The sequence below is a fragment of the Oncorhynchus nerka genome, linkage group LG25 (genome assembly GCF_034236695.1).
Source record: "Oncorhynchus nerka isolate Pitt River linkage group LG25, Oner_Uvic_2.0, whole genome shotgun sequence".
Lineage (NCBI taxonomy): Eukaryota > Metazoa > Chordata > Actinopteri > Salmoniformes > Salmonidae > Oncorhynchus > Oncorhynchus nerka.
Genome location: NC_088420.1, coordinates 45,892,588 through 45,916,842, shown reverse-complemented (window position 1 = coordinate 45,916,842; position 24,255 = coordinate 45,892,588). Strand labels below are relative to the sequence as shown.

The following is a 24,255-nucleotide window of genomic DNA, read 5'->3' as shown; positions in this document are numbered from 1 at the left end:
TGGTAACAGGGAGGAGGGCCTGCTGAAACATTGATAACAGGGAGGAGGCCTGGTGAAACATTGATAACAGGGAGGAGGCCTGGTGAAACATTGATAACAGGGAGGAGGCCTGCTGAAACATTGATAACAGGGAGGAGGCCTGCTGAAACATTGATAACAGGGAGGAGGGCCTGCTGAAACATTGGTAACAGGGAGGAGGCCTGCTGAAACATTGATAACAGGGAGGAGGCCTGCTGAAACATTGATAACAGGGAGGAGGGCCTGCTGAAACATTGATAACAGGAGGAGGCCTGCTGAAACATTGATAAGAGTGAGTAGGCCTGCTGAAACATTGATTTTTTTTTGTCTCTTCGTGCGGTGACGTCGATAGACCAGTCGTGGAATTAGTAGGGTTCCAAGTAGCTCTAGGTAGCTAGCAGGCCTAGCTGGTTAGCTTGGGCCTTCAGCGGGTGTCGCGCCTGAGGGACCTGTTGGAGTCCTCGGGCAGATTATGTCGGTATTCCAGTCGTAGGGGATCTGCAGGGTTCCATGCCCCGTACCGGCTGTAGAAGGGGTCCGGATATTGTATCCCAGGAGTATACTTCGGTGGTAGCCCGGGAGTATACTTCGGTGGTAGCACAGGAGCCCTGGCCGGGCTAGCTTCAAGCTAATTGGTGCTTGCTCTGGGATGGAGACGCTAGCCAGGAGTAGTCATCCGGGATTGCAGTTATTTAGTTGTGAAGATCCAGATGAAAATGTTCAGTTTGCTGTAGGAATCCGGGGATAAAAATAACAGGTCCGTTATGCTCTGGTTAGAGTCACGTTGTTCGAACTGGCGAGAGCTTTCCGAGCTAAGGTTAGCTGATGACCGTTGGCAATGGTTTGCCGACCGATAGCTGGTAGTTAGCTGGCTAGCTTCAGTTGAGGGATTCCAGATCCGAAGTAAATATAAATACTTTAGGGAAAAAAGCAGATCTATGCCACATTGGGTGAGGCGGGTTGCAGGAGAGTATTTAGATGTTGAGGTTTAGCAAAATATTTTAAAGGATATGCGACAAAAAAGATTTAAAACGATATATACAAGGGACACGACAGGACAAATACATCTGACTGCTACGCCATCTTGGAATCAGTGGGAGTAGGACTGCTGAAACATTGATAAGAGGGAGTAGGACTGCTGAAACATTGATAAGAGGGAGTAGAACTGATGAAACATTGATAAGAGGGAGTAGGCCTACTGAAACATTGATAAGAGGGAGTAGAACTGATGAAACATTGATAAGAGGGAGTAGGACTACTGAAACATTGATAAGAGGGAGTAGGACTGCTGAAACATTGATAAGAGGGAGTAGGACTGCTGAAACATTGATAAGAGGGAGTAGAACTGATGAAACATTGATAAGAGGGAGTAGGCCTACTGAAACATTGATAAGAGGGAGTAGAACTGATGAAACATTGATAAGAGGGAGTAGGACTACTGAAACATTGATAAGAGGGAGTAGGACTGCTGAAACATTGATAACAGGGAGTAGGACTGCAGAAACATTGATAAGAGGGAGTAGGACTGCTGAAACATTGATAAGAGGGAGTAGGACTGCTGAAACATTGATAAGAGGGAGTAGGACTGCTCAAACATTGATAAGAGGGAGTAGGACTGCTCAAACATTGATAAGAGGGAGTAGGACTGCTCAAACATTGATAAGAGGGAGTAGAACTGCTGAAACATTGATAAGAGGGAGTAGAACTGCTGAAACATAGCTACAGCTATAAATGCTCCCTATGTTAGTGACTTTGGTGTTGTTTATGGTGAAAATGCTATTAAACCATTCTGATGTAGTTAATTGTGTTTCCGTCCCTTACAATCAAAGCATAGCATGTCTAACTCAATGCACTGCTTTTTAAATGGAAAAATATTTCTTTAGGGCCAAATTTGAGCAAATTCAAAAGTGGTGATTAATCGCAATTAACTAATGCCATTAACTCAATTATTTGAATGGTTTGACAGCCCTACTCCAGATATGTTTACACACTGAGATGAACAGCCGTACAGGGTAGGATGCCGTTACACCCCAGGTGGAACAGCCCCATGGCTCGCTCTGCTCAGTGTTCATGTGCATGCATGCGAATAGGGACTGCAACCTTGGGAGTGAGATATGGCTACAATCAATAACGCAAGAGACAGAAAAACAGCAGCCAGGCAGGCCCCAATGAATCCACTCTCTCTCGTTCCCTCGCTCTCCAGACAAACATAAATCTAAGGTCCTGTTTATTCATGGCTACAGCATGGCTACAGAACAGGACACACCATGCTGATCAGAGACAGATGTGTGTGTGTGTGTGTGTGTGTGTGTGTGTGTTTCTCTCAGAGGAAAAGTAATGACCTTTTCAGTGTATACTACACTGGGTAGAGAAAATGCACTACTCCAACCACGGCTGTCCCAACATTCAGCTACCAGGGTTTGACATGAAACAGCACGCGGAGATAAAAATCACCAGAAGAGGGTACACCAATGTATTGACAGGGAGGGAGAAATGGCCGTCTAAATAAAGATTATGCAGCGTTGTCATGCATGTCATTGCCGGCCAGAAATGTGTTGCAGGAGCTGATGGGATGCGGTTCATTAAGAATGAGTTCTGTCTGTAGCATGTGAAAGAGTTACCAGACACGGGGAAATTACAATGTTTGGGACATAGTAGGTTGTAAACCATTTTCTTCTGCCTTACATGACCACACAGACAGAGGGTTGTTGCTGGTGTCAGGTCTGTAAATGTGGCCTCTTCAGGTATAGTCCATCAGAATAAATGGGCTCTGACACACGCCAGCGGGGGCTGAGCCTCCCGGCCAAAGGAATTTCCGGACAGCTACTTAGACCAACACGTGGAATGACTTTCTCTATTTTTCTTATTCAGTTTCTCTCTCTCTCACTATCCTGAGTAAAGAGGACAGACACATTTGCATTGAAGAGGAGAAGGGATTGAGGGGGAAGCGGAGGAGGGATTGAGGGGGAGGGGAAGAAGAATGGAAAAGAGGGAGAGGGAGGAGGAGGGAAGAGGAGGGCACTTGGCCTTATTTCAAGTATTGGTAGATGCAGCCCAATATGGTGAACGAAGTATGGGCGAGTGGGTGTATGGAAAGCGAATCAGCTAACTGTTGCCACTGAAGATTTTGCGGGGCTGATTGGGCTGCAGAACGGGTTGATAAGCCGGTGCGAATGACTAGTGCACCAGTGTTGTATCGACGTGCCTGCCAAACTGAGGTGCTTCCCACTGGGCAGCTGTATCACGGTGTCGCGACCGGGAGACCCATGAGGCGGCGCACAATGGGCCCAGCGTTGTCCGGGTTAGGGAAGGGTTTGGCTGGCAGGGATGTCCCCGTCCCATCGCGCACTAGCAACTCCTGTGGTGGGCCAGGCGCAATGCATGCTGACAAGGTCGACAGGTGTACGGTGTTTCGTCCGACAGATTGGTGCAGCTGGCTTCCGGGTTAAGCGGTGGGACAAGAAGCAGTGCGGCTTGGCAGGGTCGTGTTTCGGAGGACGCACGACGCACGGCTCTCAACCTTCTCCCGAGTTTGTACGGGAGTTGCAGCGATGGGACAAGACTAACTACCAATTGGATGTCACGAAAAAGTACAAAAATATGTACATTTTCAAACTGAAATTGTACAATTATTTGTGTAAATCAGTGAAATACGATTCAGACATCCTCTGGATTCAAAACAGATGTCCGTGGTATAATTCAAAACATTTTTTTGTTTTAAATACAGCTCAATCGAAACCATCGAGCAGAGTGCTTTAGACACACCCACTCCTTTCCTTTAGACACACCCACTCCTTTCCTTTAGACACACCCACTCCTTTCCTTTAGACACACTCACACTCTGGTCGCCATATTGGGCTGCAGCTACACCCTTCACCCTTATTGGCTAGTTACAGAGGTGGCTGATTCAACAAGAGCTTAATCCCCGAACCCCTGAATACAGCTAGGATCTAACATTGACGTCATACAGCAGAACTGTACATTGTCATACGGTAACACTAAAGAAACAAATCATTCACAATGATTCTGTAAATCTGAGTAAGATCCTAAAGTATTTTCAACCACTAACTAAGGACAATAGGCCTGTGAACGGGCTTGATAGGCCCACCGGGAATGACGATAAAATAGGGGTCAGAAAGGCCTTCCGCTCAAACGGACAGGGAGACAATATTTGGACAAAAACCATGGTAGCCCGGGTTAGAAACCATATGAACCTAAGGTTTGCTTGTCCTTAATTAATAGCTTTGCAATGGATAGCTAAAAATGTGTGTTCTAGTTTTAGAATGGAAAACTGTGAGGTAGCCTACGTGCCCTAGTCTGTACTATCCGGTGTCATTCATTAGGGCATTTAACGGAAAAATGTTTTGCAGCAAAAAAATAGTCCATTAGAAGCCGAATGAACACGACCCAGGTGTCTTCATTAGTTGGAATGGACATCTGGATGAATGTGTCTGACTGAAAGATGGTGTGCTAGTAAAGCTATGTAATGAGAACTATGGCCTACATTTCCATCCTGGAGCTCTTGTATAAATTCTGTCTACAGACGGATGATAAATGGATATTATTGTGATTAGGCTACTAACGTGTGTGTTTATTATTACCATGGAAACGAAACGGGTTTGGAAGTTTGGGTTTAAAGAGTTGCCGCCCACACTGTCTGCCCTCCCCAAAAACATTTTTGAAACATAATTGACCAGGTTTCTGTGACGTTTCCCTGAGAAACGACCGGTTTCTGGACTTCTACTCAGGCCACCTGAACCTTTAGTAGTCCGCTGAGGGGGTGAGTCAGTGTGTTTGATTTGGAACAGAGAAACTGCACCCCCCCCCCGTCTGAGACCAGAGACCAGGTGGAAGAGCAAGCAGACATCTGGGGGGGCTGCTTGTGTCTCTGAGGCTGGTGTGAGTGAGGCCTATCATATGAACACATGGTGAAGTAATTTAAAAAGCAGGGACAATACAGATGGTATTATTATTATTAGTCTGGAAAGTCTGAAGTTGTATAGACCAACTCTCACATCGAAACAATCATTCATCCTCATCACTCCTCATTCCAGTTTGGAGTTCAAGAGGTTCAAGAGATTGAGAACTCGCAAAAAAGTAGTTAAATATGCTGGGGATACTTGAGTGGCCAACCCATAGAATTAGGAGTTCTTTAGAATTCTATGGGCTGACCCCAAAAAAATTAAACCCGAAGGGGTCCAGAGGGGGTGCAGCAGGGGCCTGGGAGGGGGGGGGGGCAGCAGGGGCCTGGGAGGGGGGTGTAGCAGGGGCCTGGGAGGGAGGGTGCAGCAGGGGCCTGGGAGGGGGTGCAGCAGGGGCCTGGGAGGGTACAGCAGGGGCCTGGGGGGTGGTGCAGCAGGGGCCTGGGAGGGGAGGGTACTGCTGCCAGCGTGTGACCCAGGTCCCATGGGGAGATGGTGATGCAAAAATCATTTGAATATCAATAGACACCCACATCTCTGGAGTCCAGTTCCCTGCCCCTTTAAGTTCATTCCATTTAACAGGCTGAAAGGCAGGATTATCCACACAGACCAGTGTGCTCTGGGTTTAAGAAAGTGTACGCTTTTCCCATGATGTTCACATCTGGTATGTCATTACATCATAGGCTTACGAGGGTGCCTGCTTCAAGGGTACTCACCGTCCTCGCTGGTATGAGTCTCTGTCCCTCCCTCGTTGTCCACCTCCTCAATGGCCCCATGCTCACTGTAGGGACTCTCACTGTGTGTGTGGGGGGGAGGGGTGGGGGGTCAGAGGTCAGGGTTTATAGGTTAGGGTCAGGGTCCGGCTACCATGGATACAACCGTACCAGCTACTCAATTTCATTTCAACCTATGGGTGTATTTTAATAGTGTGAAGTGGATTCCCCTCCTCGTCTCCTTTCCTTCTACGGCAATGATGTGACATGGGACTGGATTGGTGAAAGCAAATACCTGGTAAGTGGTACGCCTCATATAGATCTCGTCCGTCTAATACTTTTAGTGTAGATGAAGGGGAGCAGGCAAGCAGTGGACTTTAGACGGCTGAGATGCATCTACAGCCACATTAAGAGGTAGCCACCGACTATTGATATGCACAAATCGAGGGCATCGGCAGTATTCCCATGACACAGCCTGGGTTTGAATTATCTGTTTTCAGACGTTGTCCCCGGGAACCCTGTGGCATGAACCTGGCACTAACGGCCCTTACATCTACAGATTACCCCCGGCTGGCACTTAGCGCCATTTCCCAGGGTAACACACCACCGCCACCCGCCTTGCATCACCCACTGGGTGAGGAAGCGAAGACAGAAAATCTCCACGGGTTTGATGTGCCTCGGTCAGGGACGGCGTCCTGACGGCTGTGACGGGTGATTAGCTCTGGCGGAGCTAACGCTAACACTCCACCAAGGAACAGAGAGAGAGAGAAACAGAGAGAGAGACGTGCTCATCAGAGGAAGCAAGTGATAGGCTGTCATCCTCACAGCTGTGGAGCGCCTTGACTCTGGTCTGTTTTAATGGACTGTACCTCGTCAAGGCCGATATGTAAAGCTAAGGAGTTGTCAATGCAGCAATAACAGATGTGGGACCGGCTAGTGCTCTTCGGGGGTAGATGACGCTAACCTCTCGCTGCTCAGCTGTGGAGCTATTTGGCTTGGGAACTTTACTCTGCTCTGTTTGAACATAGTTCTACGTGCTCCACTACTTTCCTTGCCAAGTGACTTGTCTCCTTTCCTCTACCCCGATGAAGGGTCTTTACGGTGATCGTTTAGTCCGTCTCATCTCATCGAGGCAGATACCGAAAGATTCAAGATCTCGAACGCAGGAAAGTAAGCGCTCGCTCCCTTGTCATATTTTCTCACCAAAGACACCTCATCATTTAGCCTAATTAGCTGCATTAACTCTCGCTAATAATGTATTGAGACAGCTGTGGCCCTTGGACGGGCTCCACACCACGTGCGTACATACCTGCAGCATGGAGCATTATGTCCCTTATGAAGGGGTCATTTGGCTGCGAGCCGGAGTTAGACTACAATCACAGGATGGGAATGAGAAAAACACCCACGACTTTGTAAAGAGCTCCCCGGCCAACACCTCACCTTGCACATCTGTGAAGCTCGTCTAAATTACATCACCACAAGTTGCCCGTATCGGGTTTCACTGACGAATGACCCCCGACCTCATAAACGGGTGACCCTGCTCACTCAATCATCTCACAGGGTCCCACAGGTCAAGGAACTTATGGAATATCAGGGAAATGTTGATTTCAGACAGGGAAAGTCAGGGAATTTAACACATTACATTGAAAAGTCGTGGAATTCATAATGTCGATCAGTGGGAACCCTGACCTCACCAGTAGTCTCGGCTATGCACTTAATGTAAACGGGCTCATCCAGGTCCATTCTAGTAGTTATATTTCGAAGCTCAGGTCTATGTTCTAGTAATTACATTTCTATGTTCAGCTCACCAGTAGTCTCCCCCGGCCATGCACTTCTCGTAGACGGGCCCGTCCAGCTCCTTGGCGTCGGGAAAGATGGTCTCGTGGTGGATGATGACCGTCTTGATGACCTCGTTGACGTGCGCCTGGCATGACACCTGGTCCTCAATGTTGGGCGTGGGCATGAGGGTGGGGCCGAAGCAGATTGCCAGGTTATAGGGGTCCATCATGTTCTCATCACTGTACTGGGACAGGCTGGGGGGGGATAGTGAGATAGAAAGATACAGGGTTTACACACAACAATCGACTTTACGTTAAGATACGTTGGCGTAATCTTGTCAACAAGACAGTGGATCAACTTTGCCGTTCACAAAACACAGCATTTTAATTTGTTTGTGTACAGACAGGAATGAGTTCAGCCGTGGTACAGCTGTATTTTCAGCCGAGGCACCAGACAGCCTGCGTATCCTCTCACTGTCTGGGTAGTGATCAATTCTCAAACCTTGAAATAACCTAAAGGAGTTCACGGCGTCATGATGCTCCTCTCTGTATCACCTAAACAGTAAATGAACAATGACAGCCTTTAAGGTAGAGTAAATTACTAAGGAATACATCTCTCCAGTCACTCCTTATTAGTGGACACGTCTAACTTAACGCGAGCTAATCATTTTCTCTCCCTCTCTCTGCATACAGTTTCAAACCAGAGTGTACTCTACAATGATCTTAAAAGGTTCAAGTTTAGGGCTATTTGGTGATCGACTTACATGCCTGGGTTATATTATTCATTAGGGCACACAATGGAAAACAAAAATGTGGAGTTTCCTATTGGACAAGTCCCTTGCAGTCAACTGTCTTCCGTTTGATGCCTAATGAATATGACCCTGGACTGGTTGGTGAGGACTTACTGGTTGAGAAAGGAGAAGAGGTAGCGCATCACGATGAGGACAGACCTGGGCACGGCGGTCAGGAGGATCTTACGGATGTACAGGGATCTTTCATACAGGTTCTCTATTCCTGAGAGAGCGATCGAGCGGGAGAGAGAGAGGGAGAGATGTATTAAATCATTCACTATTGCACATCATGTAAATACAAACCGGAGCCATTTAGGTTACAATGATTTAGATTCAGGTTGAACAGTTTTTAGCTTGATCTATATTTCTTATTAGTATGCATAAAGCTATTTAAAATACATGTATCCGAGGTGGTGTGTGTGTGTGTGTCACACACGCGAACGTATCAGCCATTAAGCTGATTAAAGTCTTCCTGTCACAGTGAATCGGGTGACATTCAGGGACAATCTGTCTGTGCGTCGTCCCTGATCTTCTCTAAAATGTGCCTGACATGCCACTTTGCAGGGCTGCATATTTAATGGCGGATATGCATCTGAATGTGCCCACTCACTCATTGATACCCAGTGTGCCTGCAGCTGTAAGCACAATATTAAGGGCGAGACCATTAGAATAAGGCCCAACTCTCTATAGCAGGTGGGCCGGAACATAATTATAATAATTTGTGCACTGCGTATTTTAAAATAACAATAATTCATACCTTGATTACATTGAGACACGATCCCATGGCTCTCTTTTTTTGTTGGGGGGGGGGGGAGTACTTGGGAACAGATTTTCTAAATTATTCCTGGTCTTTTTTAAACATTTTTTTTTTAACCAAAAACTAAAATACAACCCCCCCTCTCAATTAAATCAATTGTGAGCTGGATTTGGCACACCTGTTGCAGGCCCCTGCTCTATAGCCTGGTTGAACCAGATTGAATGCTTAAATCAGGCTACAATCTCATGGGCCCTCACAAAGACTTACTAACCATAGATGAAGCTCCGAGCAGCTCCAAATATCAGTAAGGATACTCACGGTTCTTAAAACCGTTATAAATATCAGTAAGGATACTCACGGTTCTTAAAACCGTTATAAATATCAGTAAGGATACTCACGGTTCTTAAAACCGTTATAAATATCAGTAAGGATACTCACGGTTCTTAAAACCGTTATAAATATCAGTAAGGATACTCACGGTTCTTAAAACCGTTATAAATATCAGTAAGGATACTCACGGTTCTTAAAACCGTTATAAATATCAGTAAGGATACTCACGGTTCTTAAAACCGTTATAAATATCAGTAAGGATACTCACGGTTCTTAAAACCGTTATAAATATCATTGAGGACAATTCCACAGTTATAAATCACACTGGAATAAATGCTGCCGTTTCCAGTTCTGTTGCTGCCCTAAATATCACAAGAAAGTGACACTAACAGATGGGAAAGGACCGTGCGTGCACATGCATGCGTGCCTACTTTAGTTTTAAAAAAGCACTGATTGTAAGTGCTTGGGCAAGAGTGTCTACTAAAGGACAAAAGTACAAATGTACCTCGCACTGTTTCTCTATCTCTTTGTATCGCTCGCTGTTATCATCTCCCTCATGATTCTCTCTTGTCAGCGAGAGGAAAAAAAATAAAATAAACTGCCGTATTGATCCATTTTTTGTCACTGCTGCAATAATTATGACAAAGCATCTCACAAAACATTAGTCTTGTGTCAGAACGATCATACAAAGCGTTGAGCGCTGTTCAATTACGCGTTAACCCGCCCATCTCCTCTGTTCCAAAGCAGCCCATTTCATGTTTTTCCATTGGCCACGACGATGGCTTCCTGAAATAGCGCTGTCACCATGAAATGAGTTTGGGCCATCTGGGAGATGGGCTTTAGGGAATACTTGTGATGTTATTCATCTTACGTGAGTTCTCTTCTGCATGGTTCCTGAACACTTCAGAAGGATGCTATTTAAAGAACAGTCACCCCCCCCCCCCTCCACTCTTTCCTCACGATCACCCCACCTCACTCGCTGTGGAAGACAGTAGACAGACAAGGCAGAAACGTGCAACTATACAACCTCATGTACAGACACGTGTGTTTGTCCAATCTTGACACTGTGCTGGAGACAGGGTTTTATTCATATGGAGACTGCTGGCTGGGCATGAGGCCCACTCTCCAAGCGCTGGTATGTTAGGCCTTAGAGAATGTAAACAACAGGGAATCCCCATCCCTCAAGTGTAAGCCAATGCCATATCTCGCTCACACACACACACACACACTCCCCACCAAAGGCATTACAGCACACGTCGAGTACAGTACATGTGACTCACACTAGCCAGTTTATTGTTCTTGAACAACAGTGGCTACTCCACTAGTCCACCCTCAAAGCCCTCACATGACATCTTATAAGGTCAGAGCGAATCCCACAAAGGCCCGACTGAACTACGTCAGACCGTGTCACACCGCTGTTACGGTAAGAGAACAATATGGCCGTCTGTGTGAGAGTAGCAAAGTCACCACTGTTTGGTTTGATGTAAACACTACTGTACTTCTGCCTTTCTACATTTCATCACCCAACACCAGACTGTACGGTGAGCTTCGTGTCCCAGCTCATCCCATGAATGCTCTAGTCAGCGGAGGAGACCGAAGGACAAAGTGGTACTATTCACACCCGGGCACAAAGACGGGGTAACACAGCAGCATGCTATTGACTAAAACAGCCCAGACGAGCAAGTAACTATAATGTCAAGTCCCAAGGCTGTTTGTGATGATTTCCCCAAAGTGGGACATTACGAGTTGGCCTGCAAAGAGCATGTGAATACGGTCTAACTAATGACTCCGTTTCATCTGCTACACGTCCCATCAATGCCATGAACAAGGCCACTTAGGACCTACATGGCTCATAGATCACCTCTTGGTCTGGCTGACACACACAACGAGTCTCAATGCACTCCCATTGAATATCAACACACTACGTTGAACATCATATGTATGCCCATAATGTGTGTGTGTGTGAGTGTGTCTCCGTTTGAGTGTGTATTATACTGTAGCACACCCAGATGTGTGTAGACGATTGGTAACTAAAGCTGATGGGCCTCCCAGGTGGCGCAGTGGTTAAGGGCGCTGTACTGCAGCGCCAGCTGTGCCATCAGAGACTCTGGATTCACGCCCAGGATCTGTCGTAACCGGCCGCGACCGGGAGGTCAATTGAAGCACAATTGGCCTAGCGTCAATTGGCCTAGCACAATTGGCCTAGCGTCGTCCGGGTTCGGGAGGGTTTGGCCGGTAGGGATATCCTTGTCTCATCGCGCACCAGCAACTCCTGTGTCGGGTCAGGCGCAGTGCGTGCCACCCAAGGTTGCCAGGTGCACGGTGTTTCCTCCGACACATTGGTGTGGCTGGCTTCCGGGTTCGATGCGCGCTGTGTTAAGAAGCAGTGCGGCTTGATTGGGTTGTGTATCGGAGGACGCATGACTTTCAACCTTCGTCTCTCCCGCGTCCGTACAGGAGTTGTTGCGATGAGACAAGATAGTAGCTACTAACAATTGGATACCACGAAATTGGGGAGAAAAAGGGGTAAAATTCAAAAAACAAAAACAAAAAAAAAGCTACTTACTGATACAGGAGAGGAGGTCGTTAAATCTTTCCTTGGGCAGGAGGGACTTTTCCAGGCCCCGGAAGTAGAGTTTCAGAACACCGGCCACTGAGTTGATGTCGTGGTTGTTCTCGTCATCTGTCAACGGGTCGTTACCTGGGAGATAAGTGTATGTGAGGGATATGTTGTATGCAGGCAATGATGTGATTTCCCCTCACTAGAAGGAAGTTAAACTTACACACTGGCAATGCCTCAGGACTACCTGGCCTGATGACTCCTTTGCTGTCCCCAGTCCACCTGGTCGTGCTGCTGCTCCAGTTTCAACTGTTCTGCCTGCGGCTAACATGCAACCTTGTCCCAGACCTGCTGTTCTCAGCTCTCTCCCTCCCTCGTCACTCGCTCTCTTTACTGCGCCTGCTGTCTCAACCTCTGAATGGTCAGCTATGAAAACCCAACTGACATTTACTCCTGAGGTACTGACCTGTTGCACCATCTACAAACACGGATCATTATTTGACCCTGCTGGTCATCTATGAATGTTTGAACATCTTGAAGAAAGATTTGGCTTTAATAATGGCCATGTACTCTTATAATCTCCACCCAGCACAGCCAGAAGAGGACTGGCCACCGTGCTTCTACACCTGCATTGCTTGCTGTTTGGGGGTTTTAGGCTGGGTTTCTGTATAAGCACGTTGTGACATCTGCTGATGTAAGAAAGGCTTTATAAATACATTTGATAAGTTCCTACCAGTGTAAACAAATGATTTTAAAATAGTAAATGAAGTGGCAACTAGACCAAGTCTAAGTCTGTAGCTGAAAAGTATTATATAATCAATTAAAGTCCACTCATATCCATTCATTTCAAATGTGTGAAGTGTCAATTGACTGTAACATGTTAATAACATCCCACCTCTCTCGAATGAGTTCTTTATGTCATTGATTTCCATCTGAGACCCGGACACACGGAATATCCCTTGTTGTTGAAGGCCTGAAGAGAACAAAGAACAGAGCGAGAAAGAGGAGATCGAGAGAGAGAGAGAGAGACACACACACACTTAGTTCATGATGACAGGCAGCAATTACAAAAAAAACACCAGTGCAAAAAGCCAGTTTAAATCCCAACTAAAAGGCCACATCCCGTTCCTCCACCCTTCACTTTTCCAATTAAAGATAATTCAGGAGCGAGAGAGACCGCAATCAAGTCTCACTAAAGTGTCCTCCAGCCGGGCTTTAATAAGGAGATAGGTCAGAGGTTAGCGCAGAGCTTAATTAGCCGATGTCTTCCCCGTCACAAGACGGCCTCCCGTAAGACATCGCCGGTGTCAGCAAAACATGGAAAGAGGTCGTCAAAACATTAAGCTGACATGTTCTGTAGGAGTTTTATTAACGTGGCTTACAGTAATAGTCTAACTAACCTATTTGACAGCGTGTGTGAAGGAAGTGTGTGTGTGTGTTGCATCGTTAAGAGATGTATAGAGAACTCAGGTGCCCAAAAGCCTGTTTTAGCATGGGCAGCACCATTGAGGACTTTCAACCATTTTGAAGTAGTCAACTGGGTGGGACTTCCTATGGGTTAAGGAAGGATCACATAATTCCATCCAGGTCATCAGGAGGGATCACACCCTTTCAGTTTGTTTACCAACTCATTGAAGTAGTAGACGGAAATTGACTACTTCAAAATGGAGATGGCCTCAATGGCGCTTCCTGCCAATAAAAGGGACAGATACAATGTTGCGATCGCTCTACATCTCTACGGTTGCATCCCATTGACTGTATGGATGGTTGCAGTAAGCAAGATGGCATCTGCGTAGTCTTTCCCATGACGGACTAAAATGAAACGGATTCTAACACTGACACGGGAAGAACGGACACGCAAACAATGAACACTGAAATTGACGGAATGTTACATTTGACCAAACTTGGAAAGGTCAAACATTGAACAGGTTAAACACTGAAAAGGTTGAACACAATTCCCGCTTTTAAAAAGAGAAAAATCTGCACCAAATAGCAATTTGACTGTTACACTTGGTTGGCCTGCAAGAGGTGTGAAATTGAAAGAAAACCATAGCTGTTGCATTGCGAAATATTAGTAAGTCACGGATGATCAACTCACCATACAGATTGATGAATCGAATACAGCTCTCGACCACGCGGGGGATAGCTTGTCCAGAGTCCTTCACAACAAGAGGAATGGCATGTCATTAGTGATAGATGGATCATCCTGACCTCCGGCGCAACATATTATATAGACTTTACACACACATTTTTATCTACATGCATGTCCACCATTAGACTGATAATGATCGGTAACATTTTACTGAAGCCCCACTTATGCATGCATTTATAAAGCCTTTATAACAACTATATAAGACATTATACCGTCTGTCATAGGCATGAGAGGGACTACAGTAGTGTTACTAATGATCATATTGAAAGTTTACAGAGACGGACTGGAGTTTTGCAGCTGTAGAACCATTCACTCCCCTCAACAACATCTCCGTGAGTTTAATAGATCACTAACTCTACAGTGGTGACTCACTGACCACAACGACAAGCCTGTGCAAGTTTTCCTCTTACCCAATACAACTCTACGGAGCTCCAGAGGTGCAAAAGAAATGGCCTCTTTATCATGTTAATGTTTTACGTCAACACTCGAGAGCACACTTGGGAGTGATAAGTGATGGGAGGTTATGTAACGGCGCTACTAACACACTCCTATGGAGGAGAGTGAGAAAAGGGGAAGAGGAGGAGCTGTCCCTTTACAGCAGGGGTCCCCAATTACATTCATCCGGGGACATTCATCCGGGGACAGACTTTTCCCTGACCGGATGGAAGGGGGACTTGAACATTGTTATAAATCATTGGTACAGTGCAAACTGACCAAGATTCCCAAACAGATTGAGTATTTGACAAAAACATAATAATTTCAACCCTTGATTACATTGGGATGAGTCTTTATGCGTGGGAATAGTTGGGAACAGATTTTCTAAATTAAAATAACCTGATTTAATTAAGCTAATTTCCTGGTGATTTTACAAAAATATAAAGCACAACATGTAAAGCGTTGGTCCCATGTTTCATGAGCTGAAATAAAAGATCACAGACATTTTCCATACGCACAAAAAGCTAATTCCTCAACAACAAAAAACTGCACAAATATGTGAACATCCCTGTTAGTCAGAAGCTCATTAAACAGAATTACCATTATACAGCTGCACCTTGTGCTGCGGACAATAAAACGCCACTCTAAAATATGAAACGACGTTGGAGGTGGCTGCCAATTGCACGCTCCCTCAAAACTTGAGACATCTGTGGCGTTGTGTGACAAAACTACACATTTTAGAGTGGGCGTTTATTGTCTGCAGCACAAAGTGCACCTGTGTAATGATCATGCTGTTTAATCTGATATGCCACACCTGTCAGGTGGATGGATTATCTTGGCAAAGGAAAAATGCTCACTAACAGGGATGTAAACACATTTGTGCACAACATTTGAGAGAAAGAAGCTAATTGTGCATTTGGAAAATATCTGGGAAGTTTTATTTTTATGTTTTATTTCACTTCACATGTTGAGTTTACACACACACACACACACACACACACAAGGGTTTTTCTTTATTTTTACTTTTTTCTACATTGTAGAATAATAGTGAAGACATCAAAACTATGAAATAACACATGGAATCATGTAGTAACCAAAAAGGTGTTAACCAAATCAAAATATATTTCATATTTGAGATTCTTCAAAGTAGCCACCCTTTGATGACAGCCTTGCATTCTCGGGCATTGTCTCACAACCAGCTTCATGAGGAATACTTTTCCAACAGTCTTGAAGGAGTTCCCACATATGCTGAGCACTTGTTGGCTGCTTTTCCTTCACTCTGCAGTCCAACTCATCCCAAACCATCTCAATTGGGTTGAGGTCGGGTGAATGTGGAGGCCAGGTCATCTGATGCAGCACTCCACCACTCTCCTTATTGGTCAAATAGCCCTTACACAGCCTGGAGGTGTGTTGGATCATTGTCCTGTTGAAAAACAAATGATAGTTCCACTAAGCACAAACCAGATGGGATGGCATATTGCTGCAGAAGGCCGTGGTAGCCATGCTGGTTAAGTGTGCCCTGAATTCTAAATAAATCACACAATGTCACCAGCAAAACACCATCACACCTCCTCCATGCTTCACGGTGGGAACCACACATGCAGAGATCATCCGTTCACCTACTCTGCGTCTCACAAAAACGCGATGGTTGGAACCAAAAATCTCACATTTGGACTCATCAGACCAAAGGACAGATTTCCATTGGTCTAAAGTTCATTGAAAGTGTCTTCTTCGTATTGGTGTCCTTTAGTAGTGTTTCTTTGCAGCAATTCGACCATGAAGGCCTGATTCACGCAGTTGATGTTGAGATGTGTCTGTTACTTGAACTCTGTGAAGCATTTATCTGGGCTGCAATCTGAGGCGCAGTTAACTCTAATGAACTCATCCTCTGCAGCAGAGGTAACTCTGGGTCTTCCTTCCCTGTTGCGGTCCTCATGAGAGCCAGTTTCATCATAGCGCTTGATGGTTTTTGCGACTGCACTTGAAGAAACTTTCAAAGGTCTTGAAATTTCCCGGATTGACTGACCTTCATGTCTTAAAGTAATGATGGATTGTCATTTCTCTTTGCTTAGTTGAGCTGTTATTTCCATAATATGGACTTGGTATTTTACCAAATAGGGCTATCCTCTGTATACCACCACTACCTTGTCACAACACAACTGATTGGCTAAAACACATTGAGGAAAGAAATTCCACAAATTAACTTAAGACACACCTGTTAATTGAAATGCATGTGTTATTTCATAGTTTATGTCTTTACTATTATTCTATATTGTAGAAAATAGTAAAAATAAAGAAACACCCTGGAATGTGTAGGTGTCCAAACTTTTGACTGGTACTGTATTATTTGCTCAGAAAACTTAAGGGGCCAAACAAACGCACCGGGCACGGGCTGACCATTGGGGAACCCTGCATTAAAGAAAACACATTCCTCCCTCCCTCAGAGAGTAGCTTACACTTTGCAGAAGTACCAGCTGCCATCTCTCTGCTAAGGCAGAGAACTCTTACAAGCTTCTAATAATGGTTTGGCTCTGTTTTCACCCCAGGGAATATACACACGGCCCCAAACACAGAAATCATGACAGGATTCCAGGAATCACCGGCTACCAACGCTCTGTAGCGGAGATGGACAGGGCCTGGGCCACTATAGTGCATGCTGATGTAATACAATCACATGTGATGTGAGCACTAAGCCAGATGGGTATTGGATTTCTCCCAACATATACTATCAATGTAGATGTTGGAAGGTTTAAAATAATTGTTGGGTATTCTAATAATTGTACAATGTAATCTGAGCCAAATTGTAAGAACGGGGTAGATGTTGGGAATTTATTGGGTACGGGCCAAGTTATACTTCAGTATCCAGCTCAACCATGGATATAGGAATTAGGATATCAAATGAAATGACATCTATAGATGTGGGCAGTTCAGTCTTTCAGAGCAAACCTCCAGGGAGTTAGTATTGCACATCAACACACACAGGTCCAAGGTTTTCACAGACATGAAAGTGGCAGTGGTGTTGGGGCAGGGCAGAAAAAGAGACAAACAGACAGAAGGGAAGTCAGTATAGACAGACAGGCAGCAGTAGGGATCGGTCCCTTTAGTCTCCAGGTTCTCCACTCTACCTGGTGTCTGGCGTGCGAGTTCCGTCGTCCACGGCTACAAGGAAGAATAAAAGGAAGCAGAGAGAGCAGGAGGAGAGAGAGGCGAAACCCAGATTAAATCACCACAGCAGCCACCTACAGTACCACAGCCGAGCCCAGCCCTCAACCCCCACACACAGAGTACAGAGCGGCTATCAAACGCGGGGGAAGGAACAGGGAGGACAGCAGGGCACTATGAAGTGGTGAATCCCTTATCACTCTGGCCACCGTCCCCTGGCTGTCGCATATATCCTGCTGACAATGGCTGCTTTTATCCCAGCCAGAGGAGAGAGAGAAAGACAAAGAGAGGGAGAAATACCAATGCCATAGCTGACAGCATGGACTCCGGAGGAAAGATGGAGACAAACATCGCCCCTCAAACCTCTCCTCCTTCACCCCCCCACTCTGTGCTCGCGTGCCCTCTGCTCTGCCATTATTCCACCTCCCCTGGATTCACCCTGTCAGTACCAATGCTGTCTCTGTGCTTCCCCAGCGTTTGAGACTACACAGCTGCAGAGAAAACCCAGAAAAAAATAGAACCACAGAGTTGTAGTTGGCGTAATGATCAAACCCCAGGAAAAAGGCCAAGCGAGAGTGGTTGAGTTACGATCATCATTATGGTAACGGTCGGAGAGACGGTCGGTCGTGGTCCGAGGCCGGACTTGACCAGTACCTTGACAAAGGACTCCAGATTGCCATTAAACAACTTGACGTTAAAGACCGAGCGGGGCCTAGCCCTCCTATTCGTGCCACCGTGAGGTTTTGGCGGCACATTGGGAGGCCTAGAAGATGGAGACGCTGTTACAGAAGCTAGAGAAATCGTCCACCATGAACATACAGTGTAGATAGTTTGGTAAAACATTCTGACATTGAGTGTCCAGATGCTTAGACAAAGTAAACACGCATTTTCTAAACTATGGCAAAAAAGTGACTTGTTGTGTTGTCGCTTATGGGGTCAGTCAGGGACCGGTAAGCCTGTTCTGAGAGTTTCCGAGTGTTCGTCGTGAAATGATGCTGGGCCCCGATCGGATATCCCCACTAGTCTCATTGAGCGGTCACCAACTCCTAGAGTTAGAGGGTTTTCTATCCTTCCTTTTCCTTTCCACCAAACATCAAAAGGTCATGAAAATAACAGGCCTGCTGGGTGGAGTGTGAGGGGGCGCCGTGCGGTAGCATCCACCTCACGACATGTCCCGTTGGGTGAGGGTGTGTGTGGCACCCGGGGCGGGGGTGGTTGTCTCGTGAGTAAATTCAGTAATCTCACGACAGTTACCAGCGGGGTTGTCCTTCTAGTCATCCCCCGTTGCTCCCCTACCCATACTGATATTAACTACTGTCATTCTCATAGTTTCCACTGGAATAGGCAAGAGAAAAATGCTCATGGAGCATAACTAACGAAATGACAGTTAACTAAAATGTACGCTTAATCCAGTCTGAAGTAATATAGAGAATTTATTATACAAGAGACAAAATGGACAAGTTCTACAGCACAACGGCAGAGTCATGTCTCAAGTGTAAAACTAATGACTCAATCCATTCTCTCCGGGAATGCTGTGAAGTCCGGAAGTTGTGGGCGGACCTAGAGTTTGCTGTCAAAAGTATTACAATGTAAACTTTGTTTTAATCCGTTTGTCTGCAAATTTCAAGACATGGCATATATGGGTGTAGTGAGATACACAATGGGCTGGACGATTCTCTTCTCATCACTCATCTTGAAAAATGTATACGGTACTAAAAAGTTGGAAGTCAAATCAATCTGCCATCATTAAAACAATGGAAAAATCTAATGATTTATTATTGAAATAGCATGGGCAACCGAGAAAAACAAATTGGTACAATTTAAGGCCAGGTTACAAACAACAATACAGGCACTAGGGATGGGGGTGTGAGTATGTGGGTCTGGGCAGATGAGATGTAGTCATTGTTAATATGTCTAAGTTTCTATTCGTAATTATACGTTTGTATGTGGAGTAAACCATTTTACTCCACATACAAAGTGTCAAAACAATCAATATATCAGACTGCTTAAAGTGGAGAGAAATGTTTCATTATTCACAGAATCACCCGTAACCTTAAATGTGATCCGTTTCACATCACTACTTCACAGGCAAGACATTAGAACGTTTTCTTTTTTTAATTATCAAAATGCATTTTGGGCAGAAATGGAACATGTGAACTTTCATGTGCCTTAATAACAAACTTGTATGCCATCTGTAAATACGAATACAATGGTTAAATTACGAGCCTAGTTGGTTTAGCCACGGAAACATTTAGGAACCTTCCCACTAGCCATGATTGGCTGAGATAATGGATGGGCTGGACATACTGAGAGATGAATTCGGATTGGTCTGCCATGTAGCATATTTGTCTCTATAACATGAGTTTCTAAGTATGTGTACATACAACGCGGCATTAGAGTTGGGATTATGACTCATTGGTTTAGAAATCAAGCTAGCTAAACAAGGTAACCATTTCACTGTACTGTTTACACCTTCTGTATCCTGTGCATGTGATAAATAAACATTTGATATAGTTTCTGTTTACCTGAGACGGTAATGCGAAAAACAACATGACCTGCACCAAAATCAGATTAGGATACTGGGCAAGGACTAGATAGTGTATTTTCACTACTACTTTTTGCTTCAACTTTCACCACGTTTAGTCTTGAAAATCTTTGGTTGTTTACTACACTCCTGTACTCACTCTGTTTAGCAAATGGCCTCACATGTGAACCCTTAAAGAGATGGGTGGGGCTAAGGCTTTAAAAGGTGTGAACGATGCTGAATGGGTGTTGACAAAGAAGAGCTCTCCAGTCGGTGTACCAAAACATTCAGGGGCCATTTTCTCAAAAATGGGGTTACAAGTTTATCAACTTTCAAAGCAGAATTACTTTCCCATTGTTCCTTAACTGTAGTGATATACAATTTTCTAGCTCTGAGTCTCTACTTTTATCCAATGTAAAAACACCATTTCAAATTTAGGACTGATACCAGGTGGTGAGTCACAAATAATCCCTCCGAAGGGACTTTGATCTAGATACTAACACACAGTGCATTTGCATGCAAATGACAGTGTTTCTCCCTCTCTCTCACCCTGTGAAAGAACATTGCTTTGCTATCTGAGAAAATTCAAGGGGGGGATTCAGAATCATTTCCATGCCATGCTAGGCATATGGCAAATTAAATCCCAGGGGAGTCCAGAGCAGTAACATCTGCTCTCTCTGCTCTGCTGTCTATCTCTCCAAGGTCAGGAGTTAGGGTACAGTAGGAATTACTTCACTGTGCACATAGTGCTAAGGGAGAAACTTTTCAGATGCCTAACTTTTATTTTCTTTACAAACCAGTGTAAATGTGTCTAGACGTTATTGGAAATTTGACTCTAGGATGATAATGATAAATAGTGTTCGCAATGGAAAGTACAATGACTTTTGGGGAAGGTTTTTAAAGAACTGAATGTGGACAACTCGCTCTTATAAAGGGTCTTAGTAAAAACTAAGAGGTTTGTATATGAGATAGTGGTAGTGTCTTACCTTGTGGTCATATAGTCCCCTCTGTGACCTGTGGAGACAGAGGGGAGAAAAGGGGAAGAGAGAGCGATTAGAGGGGGGACATGAGATGAGACTTGGGACCCGTCCCAGAGACACTGCAGTGCTTTGTGCACACGCTCAGTAAAGCACGATGCAGCCCTGTCATCTGCCCATAACCTCTGGCCTCATTATTATACTCTTAGGTAAAGAGTATTGATTTTTAAGGCAATCTCAGTAGACATGGTACAAAAAGAGAGGGTAAAGACCCTCGTGACACATCACAGTAAAATTGAATGATTTATTTTATAAGGAAATGGCAAAATACTGGTAAAAGATGGGTTACTCTGTGGACATCTGAGGGGTGGAAATAAGATTTTTAATGTATCTGTTATTTTACCAGGTAAGTTGACTGAGAACACATTCTCATTTGCAGCAACGACCTGGGGAATAGTTACAGGGGAGAGGAGGGGGATGAATGAGCCAATTGTAAACTGGGGATTATTAGGTGACCGTGATGGTTTGAGGGCCAGATTGGGAATTTAGCCAGGAGACCGGGGTTAACACCCCTACTCTTACGATAAGTGCCATGGGATCTTTAATGACCACAGAGAGTCAGGACATCCGTTTAACGTCCCATCTGAAAGACGGCACCCTACACAGGGCAGTGTCCCCAATCACTGCCCTGGGGCATTGGGATATTTTTTTGACCAGAAGAAAGAGTGCCTCCTACTGGCCCTCCAACACCACTTCCAGCAGTATCTGGTCTCCCATCCAGGGACTGACCAGGACCAACCCTGCTTAGCTTCAGAAGCAAGCCAGCAGTGGTATGCAGGGTGGTATGCAGGGTGGTATGCTGCTGGCCAAAAGATTAGCGGGATTGGTCGATTTGCCGATGCACTTGGGAGTCCAGTAAAAATAGGAAGAGGCTATATGTATGTATATTGAATGTTTATATTTTCCACCAGGTCCTCCAACCTGGGGAGGTTAAAATTAATACAAATAAAAGATAAAGACGCATGACAACTCACACACAGTAACACAGTAACACACACACTCATGCAATTGAAAGCTTTGTAGAAGGCAGGATCCCTTGGCTCGTCATAGGGACGTGCCAAGGGATCCCGATTCTCCATCTCAACTCCCTGTACAGTCAACAGATTGACAAAGACCGACCGATTGAGACCACCCTGGGAGCAGCCTTTATTGTTGCGATCAGGAACAGGAGGAGCAGCTCAGTGTTGACAGAAGCTTAGTCAAAGGCCTTGAGAAGATATACCACCGATGTAGAACACAGGGACCCCAGACATAACAGTAATATGCGCTAATGCTGCCGGGCCATTAAGCTAACCGCTAATCAATCTCTAAGAGGGATAATACAGCAGCAGTCCCTTTAGCTCTGACTTGGCTCGCTAATGGTGAGATTATTTCTCAGTCGTGAGACCCGATGGAGAAAGTAGCACAAGGGAAACGTTACCACGTCCAGAGGAGATTGAAATGGACCATTTTAGAATCAATCAAGTATGTTTTTAACTAGCTGAGTTCTAAAGCACAGCATTTAGTTCAGAAAGTGCATGCAATCTTTCTCTTTCACTTAGCCAGGAGGTCCTTTACAAACCCCAGCCCACTGAAAACAGACAATAGCCAAGACTTTGTCAGTGTACTGTTTAATACATATGGAAACCTGCTTAGTTAACTGAGCCAAACCAAGCCCAGTCATTTTCCTCCTGTCTTGATGGTGGAACGACCGACAGAGGGGAGACAGACAGACATGAAGTAGGCCATGACTGGGGTCTCTGACCCCTTACCTTCTCCCAGAGTCCTCTTCAGCAGGTCATGCTTGGCCTGCAGTTTGGAGATGAGATTGCTGCCCTCCAGAAACTCCCGGAATTTCTGTGGAGAATTCAGAGTAATTAGTAGGGCTGATGAGCCAAGTGAGCGTTGCCTGCCCTTAAGACACCAATCTCTGAAAAGGCAGCCAAGGGCAAAGGACACAACGACAATGGGAGGGTAAAAAAAAAAAAAAAAAAAAAAAAAAAGAAGCTTTATCGGACTATGTCCGTCTTTAGACAGCCAGGAGGACACAATAACAGAGAATAGCCTAGTCGCTCACTAAGGAAGATATACTTTTGGAGAGTCAGAGTTACATTGCCCAGAGAGGGAATACATAATATATTCAGCCTTTTACTAGAAAAACAAGTACAGTGAGCACATATTTGTCACATGCTCTATTACTAAGATACATTACAACTACTATCACGACACCACGGATCACAACGATCCAACGTTGTCCACATGTATTCATGTTTTCCAGCCAATCGATCAACAGCAGCAATTTCTATAGCGACTGTCAAGTCTGAATTCAAAGTCAGCACAAAACTTACTGAAAATATTTTTGCTACTGTGTTCAATGAATATGACCCTGACCAGTTCTCTCCATTCATAACCCAGAGGTTACCAGTAGCGGGCGCTCCACTCACCATGAAGTAGAACTGCTCCGTCTCCTGCTGGTTGGCCCTCCGCTTGGCGATGCTGGGCTTGCTGAGGTAGGTCTCCGACACGGTGGACTTGACCGACTCGGTGGAGCGGCTGTGGTGGAAACACTCGGACACGTCATAGTCTTCGATGGTCACCATATCCTGGATGGTGGTCAGGGTGGCCTCTGACGTTTTCTTGATCTGAACAGAACACAAGAGAGGACCACAACTTTGCCACAGGTGTAAACACACATTCAACTGTAGGTTGCTTTCCCTCGAGTAGCGACCACTGACCCAAGATCCAGGAGACCGAGGTTATGACCCCTAAACTACAGGCACTGGCCGGGAGGGTGCATGAGTGAGTTGCAAAAGTTATGGAGCGCTCGAGAGACTTAGTGTTGCGACAACGCAGTTAATCAAGATTTATCTATTTAACTGTGTAAGCCTACCAACACGACCCAACGGTAGCCAAGTCTGAGCGCTATCAGACTACAGCATGGTTGGTACCATATTGTAACCAGGGCTCCCGAGTGGCGCAGCGGTCTAAGACACTGCATCTCAGCGCTGGAGGTGTCACTACACACCCGGTTTCGATTCCAGGGCTGAATCACAACCGGCCGTGATTGGGAGTCCCATAGGGCGGCACACAATTGGCG

At 45.4% G+C, this 24,255-nt stretch overlaps 1 protein-coding gene across 1 annotated transcript in view; it reads right to left on the bottom strand.

The window, feature by feature from the left end:
- The window catches only part of LOC115109574 (SLIT-ROBO Rho GTPase-activating protein 1-like), a 164,279-nt gene that overhangs the window by 29,370 nt on the left and 110,654 nt on the right, over positions 1–24,255 (bottom strand). The window contains 10 exon segments of the mRNA XM_029634604.2: positions 5,657–5,736; positions 7,462–7,686; positions 8,337–8,445; positions 11,876–12,010; positions 12,765–12,842; positions 13,968–14,028; positions 18,273–18,381; positions 21,129–21,156; positions 22,931–23,015; positions 23,603–23,800. Coding sequence (XP_029490464.2) covers positions 5,657–5,736; positions 7,462–7,686; positions 8,337–8,445; positions 11,876–12,010; positions 12,765–12,842; positions 13,968–14,028; positions 18,273–18,381; positions 21,129–21,156; positions 22,931–23,015; positions 23,603–23,800 — 1,108 coding nt within the window.